The sequence below is a fragment of the Gallinula chloropus genome (genome assembly GCF_964237585.1).
Source record: "Gallinula chloropus genome assembly, chromosome: 10".
NCBI lineage: Eukaryota > Metazoa > Chordata > Aves > Gruiformes > Rallidae > Gallinula > Gallinula chloropus.
This window is the reverse complement of record NC_140095.1, coordinates 3,092,889-3,113,467: the sequence shown is the minus strand read 5'-3', so window position 1 is coordinate 3,113,467 and position 20,579 is coordinate 3,092,889. Positions and strand designations below refer to the sequence as shown.

At 37.7% G+C, this 20,579-nt stretch overlaps 1 protein-coding gene across 2 annotated transcripts in view; it reads left to right on the top strand.

Annotated features, from left to right (window-relative positions):
* The window catches only part of GABRB2 (gamma-aminobutyric acid type A receptor subunit beta2), a gene marked incomplete at both ends in the record, with an annotated part of 157,496 nt that overhangs the window by 125,399 nt on the left and 11,518 nt on the right, over positions 1-20,579 (top strand). For both annotated transcript variants that reach the window (XM_084268732.1, XM_084268731.1), the window contains 3 exons: positions 9,540-9,677; positions 10,763-10,915; positions 12,028-12,272. In XM_084268732.1, coding sequence (XP_084124858.1) covers positions 9,540-9,677; positions 10,763-10,915; positions 12,028-12,272 — 536 coding nt within the window. The remainder of the gene's footprint in view (positions 1-9,539; positions 9,678-10,762; positions 10,916-12,027; positions 12,273-20,579) is intronic.

Below are 20,579 nucleotides of genomic sequence, written 5' to 3'. Positions count from 1 at the left end.
GTTCTTTCATAACCAGACCTTTACATAAAAGTAGTAGTTTAGATACTGTGATGTCCTGAATGCTGCAGGTAGACAGAATAGTATTGTAGAACATTGCCTCACAGTGTTGCAAGCTAACATACCTTAATCAATAAATATTGTTCTAAACTGAACAAATGGCACAGGCACGACAGACAGGAAGGCTTTCTTCTCCAAATTATGGTTTTCTCCTTGTGGCCTTGGATTTTTAATACAGCTATAGAATAATTAAGCAGAGTGGAGTATTAATGCAGTTTTATAAATAATGTCAAGGTTGCCAGATGTTGTTCATTTTTCCTCTCTTTTTCACAAATGTGGGCTGATAGTGCATTCTGAGGAACTGAGATATGCAAGACCAAATGGTGTAAGGTATTAAAAATTAAGCTTATGTAGATGATGCTGTACTGATTCATTTGTTTGGATGTACCTCACACTTCTATTTCCAGGTTTGACAAGACCAACTCTTAAATCGTATGCAAGGGCCTAAGTCCAACATATATAGTCTTTCAATGAAGTCTTCTCTTAAGTAAGCAAATTGGAAGATTTATTTACCTCTTAGAAAACAATATTCAATGTCTGAGCCATTTCATGATTTCCAGAACATACATAGTTGCTTTGGACTCAATTATTCCTCTGTATAAATGTCAAGTTAGTGTAACCAAATGAGATAAAAGTGTTGGGGTCAGCTCAGAACTTAAGGATGAGTACAGGCTGAAATGATGGAATTGGTGATAGGGTATTAGTTTTCTCACATGATGTTTGTTCGTGATAAAGGGTGGGAGGAGAAAGTAATTTTTTGTTTATGCCCACTCAGTGTGGATGTGCATTTTACTGTGAAAGTTCTCTTCTTGAAACATGGCCTACTTGAGCAGAAGACAGTTGCTAATAATCATTTTCAGACATCAGAAACAGCCTTCAGTTTTATGCAAAAAGTTGGAGTTTAGGGGTTTTTCATCAATCTTCAAAACTATCTTTTTGGAATACTGTTGAGAAATTCAGGATATATCTGCATCAAAGTATAGAAACTTGTTCCCTCTGCACCCAAGTTGGATCATTAATATTATGCAAAAACATAACTACTTTCAAATTGAATCATTAGTCATAGGCTTCAATTAAAAACACATAAGAGATTTCATATTTGATCCTTTCATTGTTGATACTACCCATGCAAAAGCTCCATTTTTTAGCTATTTTTCAAGTATGTCCTTTTTAATACAACTATTTCCTCATATCTGCAAGTGAGATGACACCAAATTAATTTGCTCAGATACAGACAAGCATGGCACAAGAAACTTGATGAGTGAAGACTAAGAGGAGGCTGAAAGACGCTGATAAGCTTCGAGATACTGGCAGGTCTTCAAAATTGCTTTGGTTGAGGAAATATACTGTCAACAGGGCAAGAAGGCCAGGATAATAGCATAGAACCAGCATGATGGTATTTACTGCCTCAGGTATTTGTAGCTTCCCTTCACTCATTCAGAAAAGCTTTGACCAACTTCTCATGAGTAATGTTGTTATGGGCTGTTTATAGAAAAAAATGTACCATGGATATATTGAATGATCTATAAAATTGATTGGGTTTTATGCTATCCATATATATGCTATATATTTACATGCATATATATATATACACACACACATATACTGTACATTTTCTCTTTGGAAATAAGTTCAGAGAACATTGCCCAAATCTACTGGAAGTATCAAAACCAAAGCTCTTCTCAACCTGTGTAAGGATTTTATATAATGATCAGATTAAGATTTGAGATGCATGATTTGTTTACTGAATTCTGATCAGGTGAACATTTTTTAGCCTTTTATGTTAAATGTGTACTTTGTTATCAGCCTTTTCACACTGGAAGTTGTTGGGTATGGTAGAAGGTTCAATAAGGTATTGAATAGTCTCTTGGTGGTCTGAATTAGTCCTTCAGTGTGTCTGCCACAGTTGAGCTTCAGGAGAGATGGGTTTTGTTTCTTATTAAGGTTAAATCTTGTGAATTGGGTGAAACAAACTGTTTTTCTGCAAGGAATTTTTGATGCCAAAGTGTGGTATTGAAGATATTTATGCTTTTTGTTTAACTTTTACTTGATTTCTTAGACTTAAGTGTGAGGAAAAAAGTTATGAATGATGCAGTACCATTTTAAAGTCATGAAACATAGTAAATACTTTATATTTTCACTTTGTAGATTACTCGGAAAAAAAAGGCCATTGTCTGCCTATACCTGATTACACTTGTCTTTTCAAAATGGTTATTTTCACATGAGCTTTGTTCATTTTGTGATTTGGCATTGAAATAGATCACTTAAGAATTGATGTATTCATTTTTATCATATTTACATCAGCTGCAGTTCACATTTAAATAGCAATTTGTAATTTCTGCCTAAATGTTGCTTTCCTCAGCAATGACTGATATCATCCTCATGGTTTTATATTACACTTTCCTACTGTGTCTTTGAAGTTCTACTTTTATGAGAAGTGAAAGCAGATTTCTTGGTTCTTCTGTATAGGTGATAATCAAATAGAGCTTCAAGAAAATAAACTGTTATCCTGGGCTTCTTAATATTCAGCTTCCCAGTACTCTACCATAGTTGGCTTGTAATTACAAATTAAACTAAGCTTTCTTTATTTGTCTCCCTTAGAAAGCCTTCTACATAGAAAACAGATTTCTCATGGTTAATACATTTATTTGTGTGTTCACAATCTCCTTTAATGCAGAATTTCAACGTATACCAATCTGAAGTTTGACATTTACAGATTGAGGGGTTTTTTCTTTACTATTTTACTATTAGTGGAAGTGAGAAATAAGTACATTTAGCACTATCTTTGTATCACCAACAGGAGTATAAGCACTCATGTTTTCTTTACTTTGAATTTTCTTAATGTCACCCATGCTACACTGAAATCCCCTTCAAAGGTGATTCAGATGTGACACACAAAACTGACATATTGTCAACATTACCCTCAGAAGAGGTCCTCTGCCAGATGAACTAAGTGGGTTAGATAATAGAAACTCATGCAGAGGTATGGGATAGGATGCTTCCAGGTACTGTATAAAGAGTGTGTGGTTATCTAATGTTATTTGCTTGCCTACAGAAATCAGACATGTAATCTCAACAGCGATGCAAATCCCTGAACTTTAGATGTTTAAATAAGTAAAACTGGACCAGATGTGTAATATGTTCCTGTGTTCAGGGATATGCTTAATACATAAACCGAGCACTTGGTATGCAGGAAGCAGCAAGCACAAATGAATGATGGAGATCAGAAGAATAAGATGAAGAGCTTTCTTGCCTGTGCTTTATGAATTGCCATAGATTTGGGAAAGATCTGTACTCCAAGCTGCACAGAAAGTGCCAGTGTATAGCACTGCAGGGACTAGTACTGGACAGTGTGGTGCCCAGCTGTCACTGGAGTATCAGAAAAAATAGAGATTCAATGATATGGCATCTGCTTTGGGCCAATTAGGAATTGTTAGCTTCATATCACCAGGCACTACTGTGCTGTATGTATTCTGTTATGTAAGGAATTTAGACTTGCAGAATCTCCACAGTGTTGAATCCAATAACTTTTTAGATCATTCATGCTGGTGGGAGTAACTGAGCTTATGGAAGCAGAAAGATTGCAAGAAATTGCCAAGTTCTCAGAGCTAGAAGGTTTGGGGGTTTTTAATATTGTTGCACTGATACAGTTCTCCCTATCTGGTTCTGGTCTCTCTTTTCCTAGAAGTATTGTAACACTGCAAACTTACTTGTGCAAACATTTTGCTGGAAATGCCCTGAAGTACAATCACTTTTTCATTTAAATTATTAGGACAAAAACTAGCAATGATATTTAATGGGTTGTGCCAGGACACCTATTCTACCAGTGACTGACCTTACTATAAGCAAGAATCAGCCTGAAGTGCCTACATGAAAATTAAACTTGGTTCTGCTAACACCATGCTAAAGCCTACTCTGAGCCCTGGAATCAATTTCATAATGTCACTTGTCCATCAAAACACCTTTTTTTTTATAACTATGCACTGTCCTACAGTAATTACAGAGTTGCACCCTTCTTCCCTTCTTTCTTCTCACCACCTCCAGTAAGGAACCATTTGTTCAACTTGAAGGTGATTGTTTTTAAAATTGATACCAATTTAATCTAAGTATCAGTAGACTTTCATTGCAATCAGAAAACTCTGCAACTTGTGTATCTGAACCCCCAGAGCCTTAGGGGAAAAGGGATTTTAATTTTTTATGCACAAAGAATTTTGGGGAGGTGAGAAAGAGGAACAAGAAACAAGTATAATCTGCTTTTTCCAGTTTCTCTTATGCCTAATGTGTTCAGCAGTACACAAACTCTGACTTCCCATCTCCTCCTTTGTATCACTTCACTGGTTCCAGTGCATAGTCACTTGGATTGTCCTCAGCTTTGAAAGTTTCTGCTAATTCATAGAACCGTGGAATCTCCTGAGCTGGAAGGGACCCTTAAAGATCATCAAGTCCAACTCCTGGCTCAGCACAGGGCCAGCCAAGTCAGAGCATGGGACTGAGTGCCTCATCCAGACACTTTTTGAACTCAGCCAAGCTCAGAACTGTCACTACTTCCCTGGGCAGCCTGTTCCACTGCGTGACTCCCCTCTCAGTACAGAACCTCTTCCTAACATCCAACCTAAACCTCCCCGTTGCCGCTTCATGCCGTTCCCTCGGGTTCTCTTGCTGGTCACTAAAGAGAGGACATTGGCACCTGCCCCTGCACCCCCCCTCATCAGGAAGCCACAGACCATGATGGGGTCTCCCCTCAGCTTCCTCTTCTTGAGACTGAACAAACGGAGGGACTTCAGCCCTTCAGTTTCAAAGAAACACTTCTAACTTATTCTTTCTGGCTATGTCTTTGAATGAATACGTGGATGATAAAGAATGAAGTGATGCAGGGAACTGAGTTTGGGTGTTTTGAAGGGTTTTGGAATTTCAAAATGCATTTTGCATGTTAATTATAAAATCATAAGTAATTTTCTTGTTTATGCTGTGCAAATGCAAAACCTACTGAAGATAATCTTGGAGACGGAGAAACTGGTAGTTCTATGTTTAAAAATACTTAGCTAATGCTGCTAAAGGTGTTCTGTGATCTGTTATAGAAACAGGATTAACCATTTACTTAATATTTCTGTATAGTGTTCATCTCATGGTACAGGGTCTGTGGGTGTCAAGTTTGTCAGTGTGATCGATTATGTCTTGCATTTAAGTAATCTAGTATGTTTTAAGACTGCCAACTCAGGATATTTTTGTATTCTTTTAATCAAAACATTGTCTGGTACAGAGATAATTCATCAGATTCCACCATTTTATTTTGGGAAGCTACTCTAATGTGACTAGCTGCACAGTACCATCCAATTGATAGCACCAGAGGTAGGAGAGATTAGGTGATGTATTCACTGCATACCTAGGAGTCCAGAGATTTTTGTGTTTTGTATGTGAACTCATTTTGTGATTTTATTTTTGTTTTCAAAACCACACTGTATGTATAAAGCAAAAATGTTACTCTCCACAATGTGCAAGGGGTTCTTCATGTAAATGGTTGCTTTATAATAGCATTTAACTCAACAACCTGCTGCAAGCTGTGTTCTCCTATGTGTTGCTTTGGTGAGATGAAGAGAAGAACCTCAGGTAATCAGAAAGATTGAGTAAGGCCAGCGTTTACTGAGCCTCCAGACTTGCTGAGCAAAAATGTTGTTGAAGTGGCCAAATTATACTTCACCATACATCAATACTGACAGTGTCCAGGATGGCTGATAGAAGAGGTAACTAAAGGGATGCTTTGGATAAGCTGGAGCTGACAGCATTAGAATTAAGACAGTTCCCAACAGGATCCTTTTGTCTCATTGTTAATGCTGAAGTAGTTCTCCTTAGCTCAGACACGATGCCAAATCTGTGCCTGGATTGCCTGATGCTGTTGCAGCCATGCTTAGATAATTTGTTGATGGTTCAGAGAAGAGCAAGGTTAATGCATGGCCTCAGAATCCTGTGGTTTAGTCACATTTTCACTGTTTTGCATGTTTGTCATTTATTTTTTTCCCACAAATCATCAAATGTCTTATCTTTAGTCTCCAGGTGCTACCATAATATTAGTAATATGGACCACTTGAATTCCTACAGAGTGTGCATACTGTAGATGTGTCTGTGTTTATATATCAATCTAAAACACAGTCCAGCTGTTTACGTAGAAACAGAAGCATTGTGAAGTAGTGGATCCTACTGATAAATCCTGAGCTTTTTAGAGAAATTGGCTTCTCTCTTCCATTGTGTGGTGTTTCTGATAACTGTCCTGTGTCTGTGCATATGCTCAGTGAGTAATACTACAGCTTTCATGATAGATTGCTTGCATTTAAAGAATTTCAAATTCTTACTTCTCTTAAATAGACTGGAAACAATTGGAGAGGGTGGGGGGCTTGTAGTTTTGTATGAAGAGGTTTTTATTTTATATTCTACTGGTTGTTTGTTTTTCTTCTATAGTGCTTCATCATCTGTCATTGCTTGAAGTACAGGCAATGATAAACTCCCTACCCCTGTTAATGGGAGTCGACAATTCTTCCCTTCTCTCAGGACTGGTGCCACATGACCAGGACAGTGCATTGATTTGGTTGACTGCCGATGTGTGATGCATGACAGAAATGAGGAATTGAACTTTCTGGATGTGAAGTAATTCGTGCTGCTGCTGCTATATAAATGATTTAGGATAAAACAATCAATCAGATTCTCTGTGCTGGTTGCAGTGCTACATACAATTTAATATATAGTAAAACAACAGTTCTTTTAAAATCTGAATCAGTCTTCTGTGATAAGTTCAGAGTCTTGTAAAAATGACTTGCAGCATTCTTGGGCTTAGTACTTTCTACATTACTAATGTGCAATCTGGTAATTTAGAAACATTAAGCTGATCTTCATTAATTCTGCATTTTTTCTTGACAAGAGCCACAGATTACTCTTTCCAGGCTGCTTGTTACTGTTTTAAATTGGTTGGTCTTTAAATAATTTTAACTTGTGAGTAGAGTTGTTTTGAGTCCCAAATACCTGCAGATGGAGTTTATAATAGCCACAGGTAATTGGACTTTAATATCTGTAAAACATCCACTAGAGACATGAATAGGCCCATTCTCTCTTTTGGCAGATTTTTGCAGACAGTAGACTTATATCCAATTATCTCCAGGTACTTCAGCAGTAAACAGTAGCATTCATGTGCAGATAACTATAATATTATTTTCTCTGTTTTCCATGTTATGAAATGAATGGATCATTTGTCCTTCTTGGAAAGGGAGAGAAGTATTTTCATGAAAGCTTGAAGAGACTTCCTGAAATTTGTCTTATTGATGCCTACTAGCAAGTAAATGATATTAGAATCTGTTGGAGGGCAGGTTAGATTTGAGATAGAGTATCAGCAAAACTCAGCAGTATCACAAAGTAAAAGACAACCCTCATAGCAGGGTATGTAATGTTCACCTTCCTAAACTCTCTAGGGCTGTTCTTTTATATTTTTTTTAACACATGCTTGGTTTTACATCCTAAGATCAGCCAATATGTTCATTTGTTATATTTCATTTTAAATTTTGTTGTATTTTTTTCTCTGAAAGCCTAGAGTGAGACTGGACAATTATAAAGTGGTGATAGACAAGGAAGCTGGCTGCCTTTTTTTTTCTGAAGAGAGACTTGTGACCAGAAAAGTAAATGATATCATGACAACTTGATGGATTTCAGGACTGCAGAATCTGCACATACTCTTCATACCATGTAACCCTTGGAAAAATGGCCCAAACTCTTACTGCACTGAATGAAGGATTTGTGTTTCCCAGGGATACCGAAACAAACGTGTTCCCTCTAAACATCGTACTGAAGTGGGACTGTCTAGCAATGGACACAATCATTAATGATCTCCATGCATGTGCCATGGATCTTCCTGGAAAAGTACCTCTTAAAGCAAATGAAGCAGATCTAGCAGTACTTAAAGTCTAGTATCCTGCAGGGAGTAGAAAGGACTTGTCAACAGCCAGTGCCCCAGGCTAACAGTAATTTCCCTTCCCATCAAAGAATTGCTTCTCCTGGGAGAAGGTACACCAATAGGTGTAATGGTCCTGCATGCATCACTGAAAGGGCAGGACGTCTTTCCATGCAATATTTGGAACAAGAAAGCAAGCATCAGGGGAAATAAATGGCCCTTGTTGTAAAGTGTTTGTTGATGTGAATGTAACTACCACAATACTTTTAAACTTGCTGCATGTTGGATTGATTTTTACAGTTACTTCAGGGGGTTTGGTAGATTGTTGGGTTCATATCTTAAAACTCGTTTGCCTGCTGCTACTGCTGCACACCTGGGTTTTACTTGGGTTATCAAAAATTGCTATAAAAATAATAACAAATTGTATGCTATTTGAACACTCTAAAATGGTGTTTAGTATATCGTTTTGTCCTTTATTTGTGGGTAAGAACTTAAAATCAAGGTCAAATATATACCTATTTATTATGTCAGTTTCCAAAAGGTCATAGTCATCATTCTCTCTGAGTTATTTGTATCTGCAATTTTCAACAACAAAAACCTTGAAAAGGCTACAAAACTTCATTAATGTCTTACTTCTCATTTTGTAGCAGATTTATTTCTGATCTTACTGATTAATTCTGTACACCAACTTCGGGCTATGCAAGGGGAGCTCAGCTGCCATTTGGCAAACTCAATTTCATATTTTGTGCATCTGTTTTATGAACATACGTTGTCTTCTGGGGTGTTTTTGTGGGTGGTGGGATTTTATTATTATTTTTTAAATTTGGTTGGGTTGTTTGTGGGTGTGTTTTGCCATCCAGTGTGATGGCTGTTGCATCTGCTACAGTTGCTTCTTATGAGGGCCTTGCTGAATGTGTCTGTCTCTTACTGCACTAAAGCCATTTTCCAGAACAATCATGATGCTGGTTTTGCAAGTAAAATTTAAATGGGTTTGAGCTAGAGTTTTTGCTTCTCATCCTTAGTCAGATTCTAAACTCCGCAGCATACGGAGGAAATACTATGGGATAACTGTCTGCTGAAGTTCTCTCTTTCCTATGCTGATCATGGTGTACACAACAGTAAAGCAACTCTTCCAGGCCTCACTTGGTGACCTGGTTGTGTTTCTGTCACCAGTGTTGATGTTTCAGAGCAGGGGCTGACATTACAGCAATCCCACACTTGGGATCCAGCACTGAGAAGTGAAGTTACCTTAAGCAGAACGTGCTGTTGCTATCTCTACATGGGATGTGGGTAGTCCTAATTTGTTTTTAAAGCTTTGCTTTAGTAATATATTCATATATCTTTAAAAACCCCAAGATTGACTACAACTAGGAGTGTAATTTGAAATTATATTTAGAATTACTGTGTCTGTCTCTATGTCACTATCACTTGTGATATTAATGGTTTAGTTTCAGAAATGTACTACAAGGTGTCTTCTGAGTTTATTCTCTCAACTGTTCTTCGTGATGTCAGAAGAAATATGTATGTTAACTGTTTACTCCTGTTTTTATAGATGGCTATACAACAGATGACATTGAATTTTACTGGCGTGGGGGTGATAATGCAGTCACAGGAGTGACAAAGATCGAACTGCCACAGTTCTCCATTGTAGACTACAAGCTTATCACCAAGAATGTCGTTTTCTCTACAGGTTTGTTGAGGGGAAGTTTAAAGAGGAATTCACTGGGAAGACTTTTAGAAATTACTTAATTCTCAAAGTGTAGTTCAGGATCTGAGCAAGAATGTTAGGAAGAGGAATAAACTAGAGCAGCAACTGTGAATTTTTAAAGGAGCATTTTTTACTACAGCTTTCGTATATTTTCTGTGATTAAGCCACTTAGGCAGCTCAGTGCCCTAAACCCAAGAAGTAGCCAGTCTGTAGGAAATTTAGAAACTTTTCTCTTACTATTTCTGGATGTTTCTTGTGTTAAGCTGTGAATGTATTAGACTAATTATTTTGCCTTTGCTGTAAATCTTTTAAAAACCTTTTTCCACCAGATTTGTAGTTCAGCCTATGCTAGCAAGTGTGTGACTTGCTGAAAGCTGAGACAGTGCTTTATGAGGAGTAGAAAATAAAATTGGATTTCATAAAACAAACATCAAAAAAGCAAGAAACAACTAGAACCTTTTGATTTATATATTATATTGTTCAAGAGTGACAGTAGTTGGGTTGGGCTATTATTATGTGATGCTCTTTACCTGAGAAAGCTGCTGTGTGGGTTTTTTTTTTTTAAAAAAAAGTCTTCAAAATTCAGTTTCTAGATGTAGATAGAAATTCTCTTCGGAGGCAGTACAGAAAGATTGTGCATCCCAGGTTCTTCAAAACCAAGCAGAAATTGGACTTGAATAGTGATCTCTAGATACCATTTCAAGAAGTGTTTCATACACCAAATCGTTTCTAGTGTCCAGTGATAAAGGGCAAATGCTTGGACAGAAGATTAGAATTAGGGTTATGCTGAATTAGGTGTACTGCACCTAGTCAGGGAAGGAGCATTTCTATACTTTGTTGATCACTATTATGACTACAAGCAGAAACGCAGCTAGAGAATCTTTGTACCCTTAGAATAAAAGATTATTTAGCCCCAATTCTTGGGAGACATTCTGCAGCTGATTATCCTGTACCTTTCAACTCTGTGTGTCGTTTGTATTGCATGAAACAACAGCTTCAAAATGACAGAAAAATGTTTTCAGGCTTTGTAGAAGTAAATTATGGCCATACCAAATATTCTCTTTTAGGTGCCTACCCAAGGCTGTCTCTCAGCTTTAAACTTAAGAGAAACATTGGTTACTTCATTCTGCAGACCTACATGCCTTCTATTCTGATCACTATCCTGTCCTGGGTTTCCTTCTGGATTAATTATGACGCTTCAGCTGCCAGAGTTGCTTTAGGTAGGCATTTTTACACATCTCATGCAGTGTGTGTTAGCTGAATGCTTTTTCTTGCTTCTGGCTTAGTGGGTAGTGCTTGATTTGAAAAATAAATCTGTTAGATCATTTTATGTCTGGCTTGTTAAGCTTTGTATTACTTGAATCAGCATTTAAACCATCACAATTTAAATAAAAATTAAAGTGATTTCATGTCTGAATTAACTAACTGTATAATCATTGTAACCAGAATTAGCCTAGTTGTCTCAACATTTTCTATTGTTGTTTTACTGCTTGTTTTTCTCCAAAGAGAATGCATTTAGTTTGCTTTTGCCCATGGCAGTCCAGCATATATGTTCAGCACTGTTATGGATTATAAATTGTGTTTCCTTTCAGGTATGAATTAAATAAAATTTTACTAGTGCTGTGTGGCTAACTTCTCCTAAAGATGAGGGTTTTTTCCCGTAGCATTACCTTACATTCTGAAAGCAAAATTATTTCCCTAATTAATCTCTAGAGTACTCTTGTATCTCATCAGTAATCCCATGTGTGTTTGTTTATACTTTGCACCTCATCAGAGGATCCAAGCATGTTACAAAAATAAATGAGTATCAGTTGCCAAATTTTGTGTAAATCAGACAAATTTCTGTAAATCAGATTCCTGCCAGTACTGCTCTCATATAGATAAAATAAGTAAATCACCATAAAAGATGCAATTGAGAATTTGACATTTGAACTTTATAGAATACTGTCTGAGTATGACCAAGCCTTTCTGCATAGCATTTTCCTGTAAGAATTCAAGACTGAAGACATCCTGAAAATACTGAAGGCAAGCAAGATAACTGTGACCCTAGGCTGGTAATTTAAAATTGAGACTCACTAGAGAAGGTTACAGTTCAGCTGATTAAAAACACACTCATAGAACCCAACTGTTGTTTGATTGATCGAGGGCGATTTATTGCAGATCTGTCTTAGCTGTACAAAACTTTCAGGACAGAGATAAGGAATATGGACAGAGGTTAGGAGAGGGTTTTCTTTAACCATGGGGAAAAATATCTAGAATTTTTCAGCTTTAACATTTGTGCTAGAAAATGGAAATGAATTCAGTCAATAGGTTTGTCAATTCTTTTTTCCAGGAATCACAACTGTGCTCACAATGACAACGATTAACACCCATCTTCGAGAGACTCTTCCCAAAATTCCATACGTGAAAGCCATTGATATGTACCTTATGGGATGTTTTGTCTTCGTTTTCATGGCTCTGCTGGAGTATGCATTGGTCAACTACATCTTCTTTGGCAGGGGACCTCAGCGCCAAAAGAAAGCGGCAGAAAAGGCTGCCAGTGCCAACAATGAGAAGTTGCGAATGGATGTCAATAAGGTAAATTGAAGCAGGGAGATATTTTTAGCATTGCCTCGGGAAGGCAGATTTTCACTTCTGCCAGACAGAGCTTTAAAATGTAATTTCTTGTAGAAAATGAGTGGAGTGGGATTATTATGATCTTGTCTTAGCTCTGCAAAGCAGTGTACTTAGCCACCTCGGCAGTGAATGCTGCCCTCTAGCTTGGATAACCAAATGACTTTTTCCTTAACCATGCGCTCGGATAAACTTCCCAGTGAGATGTTTTCTCAGTCAGGATGCAGAGTTAAATGTGTCTAATCTGTTTCCAAAGGAACAAATCCAAAATGATGGCTGTATTCTAGTAAGAGCTGTATGGAATGTTGGAAATAAACCCCAAATTTAGCCTATCTTCATAAAACTTTCAGATGACCTGGATAAGAAATATTTGCTACAGAAGTGTTTAAAGCTTGAAAGGTTTGCATATTTTCAGCACATAATGGCCCAGGATATTGTTGACTAAATGAGAAACTGCTCAAAAATAAAGCACCAACTTGCTGTGCACTTAATTTTGAATCTGAAAATGGTCCCCTGGGGATGGAGAATTGTGACAGAAAATACATTTGCTAAGATACACACTTTTGGAAGAAGTATTCATTATGCTTAATGAAAATGGAGCACTTATCATAAAGCACTTGTCATTTTTCACTTGGACCATTTTGGACAAGTTTCACACAGTGGCAAATCTGGGCTGAATGCTAAAATGTGCTCAGTGTGAGATGTAGAAACTTCCAAGTTAAATAAAGGAGTTTTGGGGGGAGAGGGCTTGGCATAGGAAGCTTGTTGAATTTTTAATTCAATATGATACACCAAGGGGAGGGGAGAAATAAAAATGATAATAATAAAAAAAATCTAAATCATAAAAAAAGGGGGCTTACTTGTGAGTTGGAAACAGAAGTTTCATACAGCTCTGGTACTAACATTTTTCATGTTTGTTCAGAACTTCCACACTCAGTAGTTTGCCTGCAGACAGAACATTTTGTTCCATTGTTTCTTGAACAACGAAAACCCATCGCATGTTGGTAGCATAGAACACTTTATCATCTACATTATAGTCTTTTCTGATGGAGAATTATATTTCCATGGCTCAGATCTCACCAATTAATTCATATTTGTTTTTAATTTGTGATAAACATGTTTTAATGAGTGAATGCAAGGGCATAATGATTGGATTAAAGTTGATGTTACGGTATCTTTTACATCACCTTTTAACATTCTGAAGCTCACATAGACTGTAGTAAAATCTTTTTCTTACTATTGGTGATTTCTCAGTAATGTGAAAAAAGTTCCAAGCTTTTATTTAATTTTTCAAGTTTGTTTTCTAAAAATCAGTTTCCCTTTAAACAATCAAAGCTATTGACTAAGAAACCCTGTAGGAAATTTTGAGACTAGGCATGTGTCTAGCTGAAGTCTTTCCTCTAACACCAATGGAAAATTAAGGGCTATAGGAGTCAGTGTCATCACTAGCTGGGGATATATTTTTCTATGCTGTTTCACTTGTGATATATTCTCTATTTGTATTCATCTAGTAGATCTTTCAGAATAGCCAAACCATAGTAGCAAATTGCTCATCACTAACTGGAATTTGAAAGCACTAACTGGTGTACTAATCCAATCCAGTAAGCAGAGGAAATTAATTCCAGTAACTTGCAGAAATTCACCAGCCTACAGGATTAACACAAAGTATACTGGGAACAACTTCACGTTATTTATTTTTATACTGAGCCTTTTGCTTAATATACCAAGCCAGTATGGTTCATAGTCTGTGTCAGTTCTGCTCTGGTATCCACTCTGATCTGATAATCAGGTTTGCAATCCCTTAAGCAATAGATAGAGAATCAAATAGGAGAGGATCAGAACAGAGTAGTGATCAGAGAGCACTGTCCTACTGCGCATAGATTGCTCTGGGGAGGAGGAAAGGAGCTGACAGCTGTTCTTGCTGTTTGACCAGCAGCGAGAAAACAGATTCATATTTAATGGACCTGAATATTTTATCTATGAAAGGGGGCCAAATATTATATAATTATTTCTATGCACAAGAACCAGAAATGGATCTGAACTGCTGGATTTTGTTTAGATGCAGGTTTTTATGAAATCTCAAATGTTTTAGAAACAGGACCAAATGAGCACTCCATCTCTAATTAAGATCCAGCATCGAAGGACTAATTTTACCAAGGATGATGCTGTGTTTGTGATATTACTAGATTCCTCTTGTATCACTACATGGAATACAGTAAATTTTCGTTTGTAACTTCAGATAATATGTGAGAAAAGATTAATGTCATGAGTAATAAGCCCCAAAACATGAGGATGAAAACTTCTGTACTGCATTCAGCAGAGACATAGTTAAGAAGGCAGAAATATAGTTATTGGAACTGCTGCTTATAGTGCAGCATCTTTGTTTGTACACTTACAGACCAGCAAATCTGTAATAGGTTTCTTCAGATTCCAACACCATTTTTTGTAACAGCCTATTAGAATTTTTCTGAACAACAGAATGTGCTGAGAGAGGTGCTGATTAGTCCTTCCATCCACAACTACTTGCAAAATCAAAGTAGAAGTTAATACATACTCCCTTTATGCTGTTGAATTCTCTGGTATGAAGTTTCCAAAGCAGGCACAGAAATTGTTAGTCTCTCTATTTTTACTCAGTGTTATTCAGAAGAATAGAAGCACAACAGAAGCAGTTCTTCCATGACTGTAATATCTACTGAATACAGTGTAATTCCTTGGAGATTTGGTGACTTCGGAGGACAATGTCCTGTTTTTTCCATTTGAGTGGACACCAGGCTGTCTGCTGAGCTTCCCCTGCACTATTTCAGATGAAACTGTGGCCAAATCTTTTTTTAAATTTCATATTGTATTCATGTTCCATGACAAATGTGGTGGGTTTTGTTTTGGGTTTGTTGGGGTTTTTTTGAATCGTAGAATAGCTTGGATTGGAAAGGACCTTTAAAGGTCCAACCACCTTGCAATGAGCAGGGACATCTTCAACTAGATCAGGTTGCTCAGTGCTTTATCCACCCTCACCTTGAAAGTTTCCAGGGATGGAGCATCTACCAGCTCTCTGTTGCAGTGTTTCACTACCCTTGTAGAAAAATGTCTTTCTTATAGATCTAGTCTGAATAATCATGGAATATTGTACCTTCATATGGTCCCTTCCTTTCAAAGACTGTTGGCTTTGGTATGGAGTAAGGGAAAAGAAGGGCAGGGATTGGGCCTGTATCTTGATTTGCTTCTTGGATTCTTCAACCTGAGTAATAAATTTCTCCATGATTTTAACAGATGTAAAACTCAAGGAGGATTCAGACTGGATTGCCAGCAGATCCATTATCACAGACTTGTTAATGTGCATTGGATGTGCTCAGTTTTCACTGCAGTGGCTTTAGGTTAAAATGGCTGTGCATCTCAAACTGCATTCAACAGTTTATTCTTTAGGCTAACTCATCATCTTTCGCCTTTGTCAAGGCTATTTGTTCTGTCTGTAAACAGTGGTATTGTTGCTTACAGATAAATCATTGACTTTCTTCTTACATTAGACGTTTTTTGATTTATTGGAGATAGCATTCACAACACTTCTTCACCTCTCTTTTCAAGCCTATCTGTCTTATCTCAATGTTATTTCTTCAAAGGCTTTAATTATCTTTATAGTCTCAAGTTCTTGAATCTCTTCTCTTCTGAATGACATAGTGCTGCAAGTGTAGCTGTATGGATAAGTAAACTGGAAGTGTTGTGTTTCTGCTTAAAGATCTAAAATGTTTCATAGAGTATGATGAATGCACACGGTAAGCCACTGTTACGCAGTTATAGTCTGTGGATTTCTCTTTTCTCAATAGGAATGTTGACAGTCAACAGCATCCCTCTGAGCCTTTGTAGGCACATTTCATGCTACCTTTTCTTTAGTCTCAGGGCAGTACTCTAATATATATTTCTTCCCAGATGATTAACAAATCTTTTAAACAGAGGGCCAAATTCTAACCTCTGGCTTCACAATATCATTCAGCTGGCTGTCTTCCTGTAGGCAATTGTACATGTATCTGGGATATATCTCTTCAGTTTTAAGATAAGCTGTCAAAGGCTTGACTGAAATCCATGATTTTCATCCATTAATTCTGTAATTACATGGAAATAGTTTGGAAAGATTTGGTCTATAAGCCTTACGAAGCTTTTCTTTTAATTGTAGTTTTGGTTTCTGTTTCCTTTTGGGATAGAAGGGGTCAGGGGAGAGGAACAAGCTACTGTGCTATAACCCTTCCAGTTTTCTCCTTTATGAAGCCTGGCTTTGTCTTCAAGGAGATGATTAGCCTAACCAGGATCTCAGTGTAAGTCCCGGTACAACTGTGAATAATTTCTGATGTAATTATAATTTTCTAATAATTTTCCTCAACCATTTTAACATACTTGATTTCTGTTATCACAGTTCAAATAATGAGCTTCTTGGTGGTCTTTCAGTACTGATTTAGTCTCCATAAGTTTCTTCCAGAATCCAGTAGCTGATGTATTTCTGATTAATCTTTAAATTTTCTCTTGCTGTGTTAGATACAGTAATTATATCTTGGATATTTCTGGTTTGGAACTGTGGCTTAGATGGACTTGCTGATGACTGTGATGTGTCTGATGCATCCAGAATTTGCAGTCTGATCACCTCCCAGGCTTTGTACTTTCAGTTTATCTTCCTGTGTTTCTAAATTCCCAGTCAACTTGCTGCCTGTGCCATTGTTACATCTTTTGGATTCATTGCTGATTTTTCCATAGTTGCTTATCTAACTCATCTGATCTGTACTACATACATTAATTACTTCTCTGCAGCTGTAAGTAAGGTGAAAATGCTTTTCACTGTCAGTGATACCTGTGTATATGTTCTTCTGCATAGAACAGACTATCTCTGTTACAGCTATGTATAATTTAATGGAAACCAGAACTGTGACTGTAAAGACCATGGTTAAGTGTGCTGGGCTGAATGAATGGCTGATCTTCTTCCACTGTAAAGAAGTGCTTCTTGCCAGCTGTACATTTTACAAGGGGTGATTATAATGGAAAAGCAGCTGTATCCCAGCCTCTTCCAAAGCAGCAGGGACTGGAAGTGTGTCAGGCAGCACAGGTGATACTCGCTGTGAGTATTGGTATCAGTTCCTATATCGAGGCTCTTATTAAGAGAGCCACAGATCCATCTCTTGATGGAGCACCTTGTCAGTCTTTTCTTACCCGTCACTACGGTTTCCTTACAAGGATATTGGGTACAAACAGCATGCTATACTTTTTCAACCCAGATATCAAACCTTATATAGAGGCATTACCACATGAGTTGGTGCATCTTGCCTTCCATTTCTAGTCCTGTATCTCTCATTCTTACATGCTTTTTATGCAGGTAGTATTTAACTTAGTTCTAAATTATCTTTCTTTTTGTAGGTAGATCATCTAAGTTTAGAACAGCTAATTATTGCAAATTAACATTTTCTTCTATAAAATTTGTTTGTTGTATTATTTCAAAGTCATTTGATTTGCCACTTCACAGAAGTGGTGTTATGTTTTGCATGAAGTAAATACGTCAGTGGGTGTGCTTTTAGAAGACATGCAATCGCAGTCATACTTCAAGCCTACACATTCCAAACCGAGCTTAAAGCGCAGAGAGATGCTGGAAGTGTACAGGCTATATACCTGAAACATAATTCACATAAATAAAACTCTACCTCTAATTTTGCAGTCATGCTGCTGTTATTGTGAGCATTAATAAAGCAATTTCCCTCTGGAAAAGAGGGAAAAAATGTCAGCATATTATGCAACACTTCATAAAACTGTTTATACAGATTTATTCAGTCACTTTTTTTTTAAATAAATGTGAACTGACATTGCTAACCTCTGTATGTTTAGATAAGGGCTTTTTCTGAACACAAAGACTTTTTTTTAAATATACTGAGTGTATTTTTAAAACAATGAGTAATTCTTTATTCAGTAGTCTTTGTATTACGTAAGGTATTCAGTCAGCGAGCCTGAAAGGTACAGAGCGTTGCTGTTACAGTGCCAAGTCACAAAGAAGTGAAACTGTCAGACGTTTCTCTGTGAGAAATTTGGGTACCAAGTAGAAAACATGGAGCTTTAGTATGTTAATGAGATTAAACAGCATAATAATAAATTTGAATCACAATAGAAATGTTCTCTTGAAGAATGACTGTAGGGCTTAGCAAGTTAAAAAGTTTTAAACAAATATAGGTATCTTTGCAATTTATTGTCCTCCTGACCCACCGTTGTTTTATCCAAATTAATATGCAGTTGCTAAGGGAGATGAGGTGGAAAGAACGAAGTGAAGCTTACCCTGCCCTCAGATGCACCTAATGTGGTAACTATCTTCCTGTTCAAGTGGTCTCAGCTGCTGAGCATTTCCCCTACACCTTTTTCACGAAGAGTTGGAACAAGTTTAACCTGAAAAGATGAATAGTTCTCAGAGTATTAATTTTCAGACAATTCCACTGTATTGTCAGAGGTTTAAGACAAACAAGACCACGTAATTACATGTTTTCCAAGTGGTTGCACTTAATTCTTTCACCTGTGCAACTGAGCAAGCATGGGCAGTTCCTGGCTATTGTACAATCTAGTGAGCAAACCCTGCTCCTCCTTCTCCAGGTGCCCATTTTTGGTACCTCTAGCTAACATGTGTGTGCTTTCCAAACACAGGGACTGATTATTGTCTGTTTTGTTGGGCCAACAATGCCATCCGTTGCAGTTGTACACAATGAAACAGCATAGAGCCAGCTTGGGCATTGCTTTGCCCCCGGCACTTCCCACTACAGCTTCCAAACTTACTTTCGCTGCTTTACTGGTGAATAACACAGAAGGCCCATGTGCTTTTTTCACTGTCATATCCATAGATGTCTCTCTTTTGAGAGAGGGGTGGCATTAGATGGAGGAGTGTGTTAACATGAGCTGATATGAATGCTGAAGGGAGCATATAAACATGAGGGGTATCAACTATTTAAAAGGCTAGACAATGGCAGGACAAGGGGGGTGGATTGCAGCTAAAGGAGGGAAGGTTTAGATATTAGAGGGAAGTTCTTACTGAGTGAGTGGTGAGGGGCTGGAATGGGCTGCCCAGAGAGGTGGTGGATGCCCCATCCCTGGGGGCGTTCAAGGCCAGGTTGGATGGAGCTCTGGGCAACCTTGTGTAGCTCCAGGCCTGGAGGTTGGTGGCCCAGCCTGTGGCAGGGGGGTTGGAACTCTGTGACCCTTGGGGTCCCTTCCAACCCAGACCAGTCTGATTCTAAGATTCTATTGATGTATATGCAGCCACACACACACACCACCCATTTACAGGCCAACATGTGATAGCATTTCAGTGCACTGCAAATAGAGAGGGTCGATCTCCATTTTCACACTGAGGTGTAAAGATGCATTAGCAGGGCTTCAGGCCTGAGATAATACACCTTGCTCCAAAGTAATGCTCATTAGCTCTAATACCTTTATTTCGCCCCTGATTTACTGCTGGCTTGCCTCTGGCCTTTTCAGTTCACCACAGTGTTTGTTCATTCCTATCTGAAGAAATCACATAAATGCAGCTCTAGTGAGGAAGAATTATCACAAAGGTACCTAAAACTAGTCAGTGTTTATTACTTAGAGATACTTTTAGTATAAAACATGACTAAGCAGAAGGATGTAAAAGCTTTTGGAAAAAAAGAATTTTAGAATGGCTGCGTGCACAGACTTGGTTAATAAACTGAACAGGGTATTAAACACTAAGGTAACATGAAGCACTTAAATTTCAGCCTAAAATATCAGATCCTCACTGCTCTGTGTTGCTGAAGGTAATGCTGCCACTGTCGAGATTTCAGTGGAAGCATTCATCCTCTTCCTTTCCCCTCCAAGGAGTTTGCCTTTTGTTTGCAGTACAGGTAAAACTGCATGAGGACTCATTCTTGATTCAGGGTCAGAAGGTATCCCTTGCACAGAGGTTTACTGGAGGAGATGTAATAAAATTAGGTGTGGATTATAAAGGCTGAACCTTTCTCTTAAATTTACATTCATGTGTTATTAGGGAACATATAAAACAGCAGCAATTCCCAGACTGCTCAGCCAGCCTCTTCCTGTTTTTTTTCAGACCTGAGCTTTGATAGGAGTGAAATTTGAGGAAGTTCCAGTTTTAGCCCGCAGCGCTTTGCAGAGGCAGTCAGAAGGTGATTTTTATTTCCACGATCCATAGTGGTATTGCACATGACATCTGAATAAAGGTCAAGTCAACTGCATGAGTTTTTCTTTCTGCAGCCGTGCTCCTTGGAATGCCATGTTTAATTAATGTAA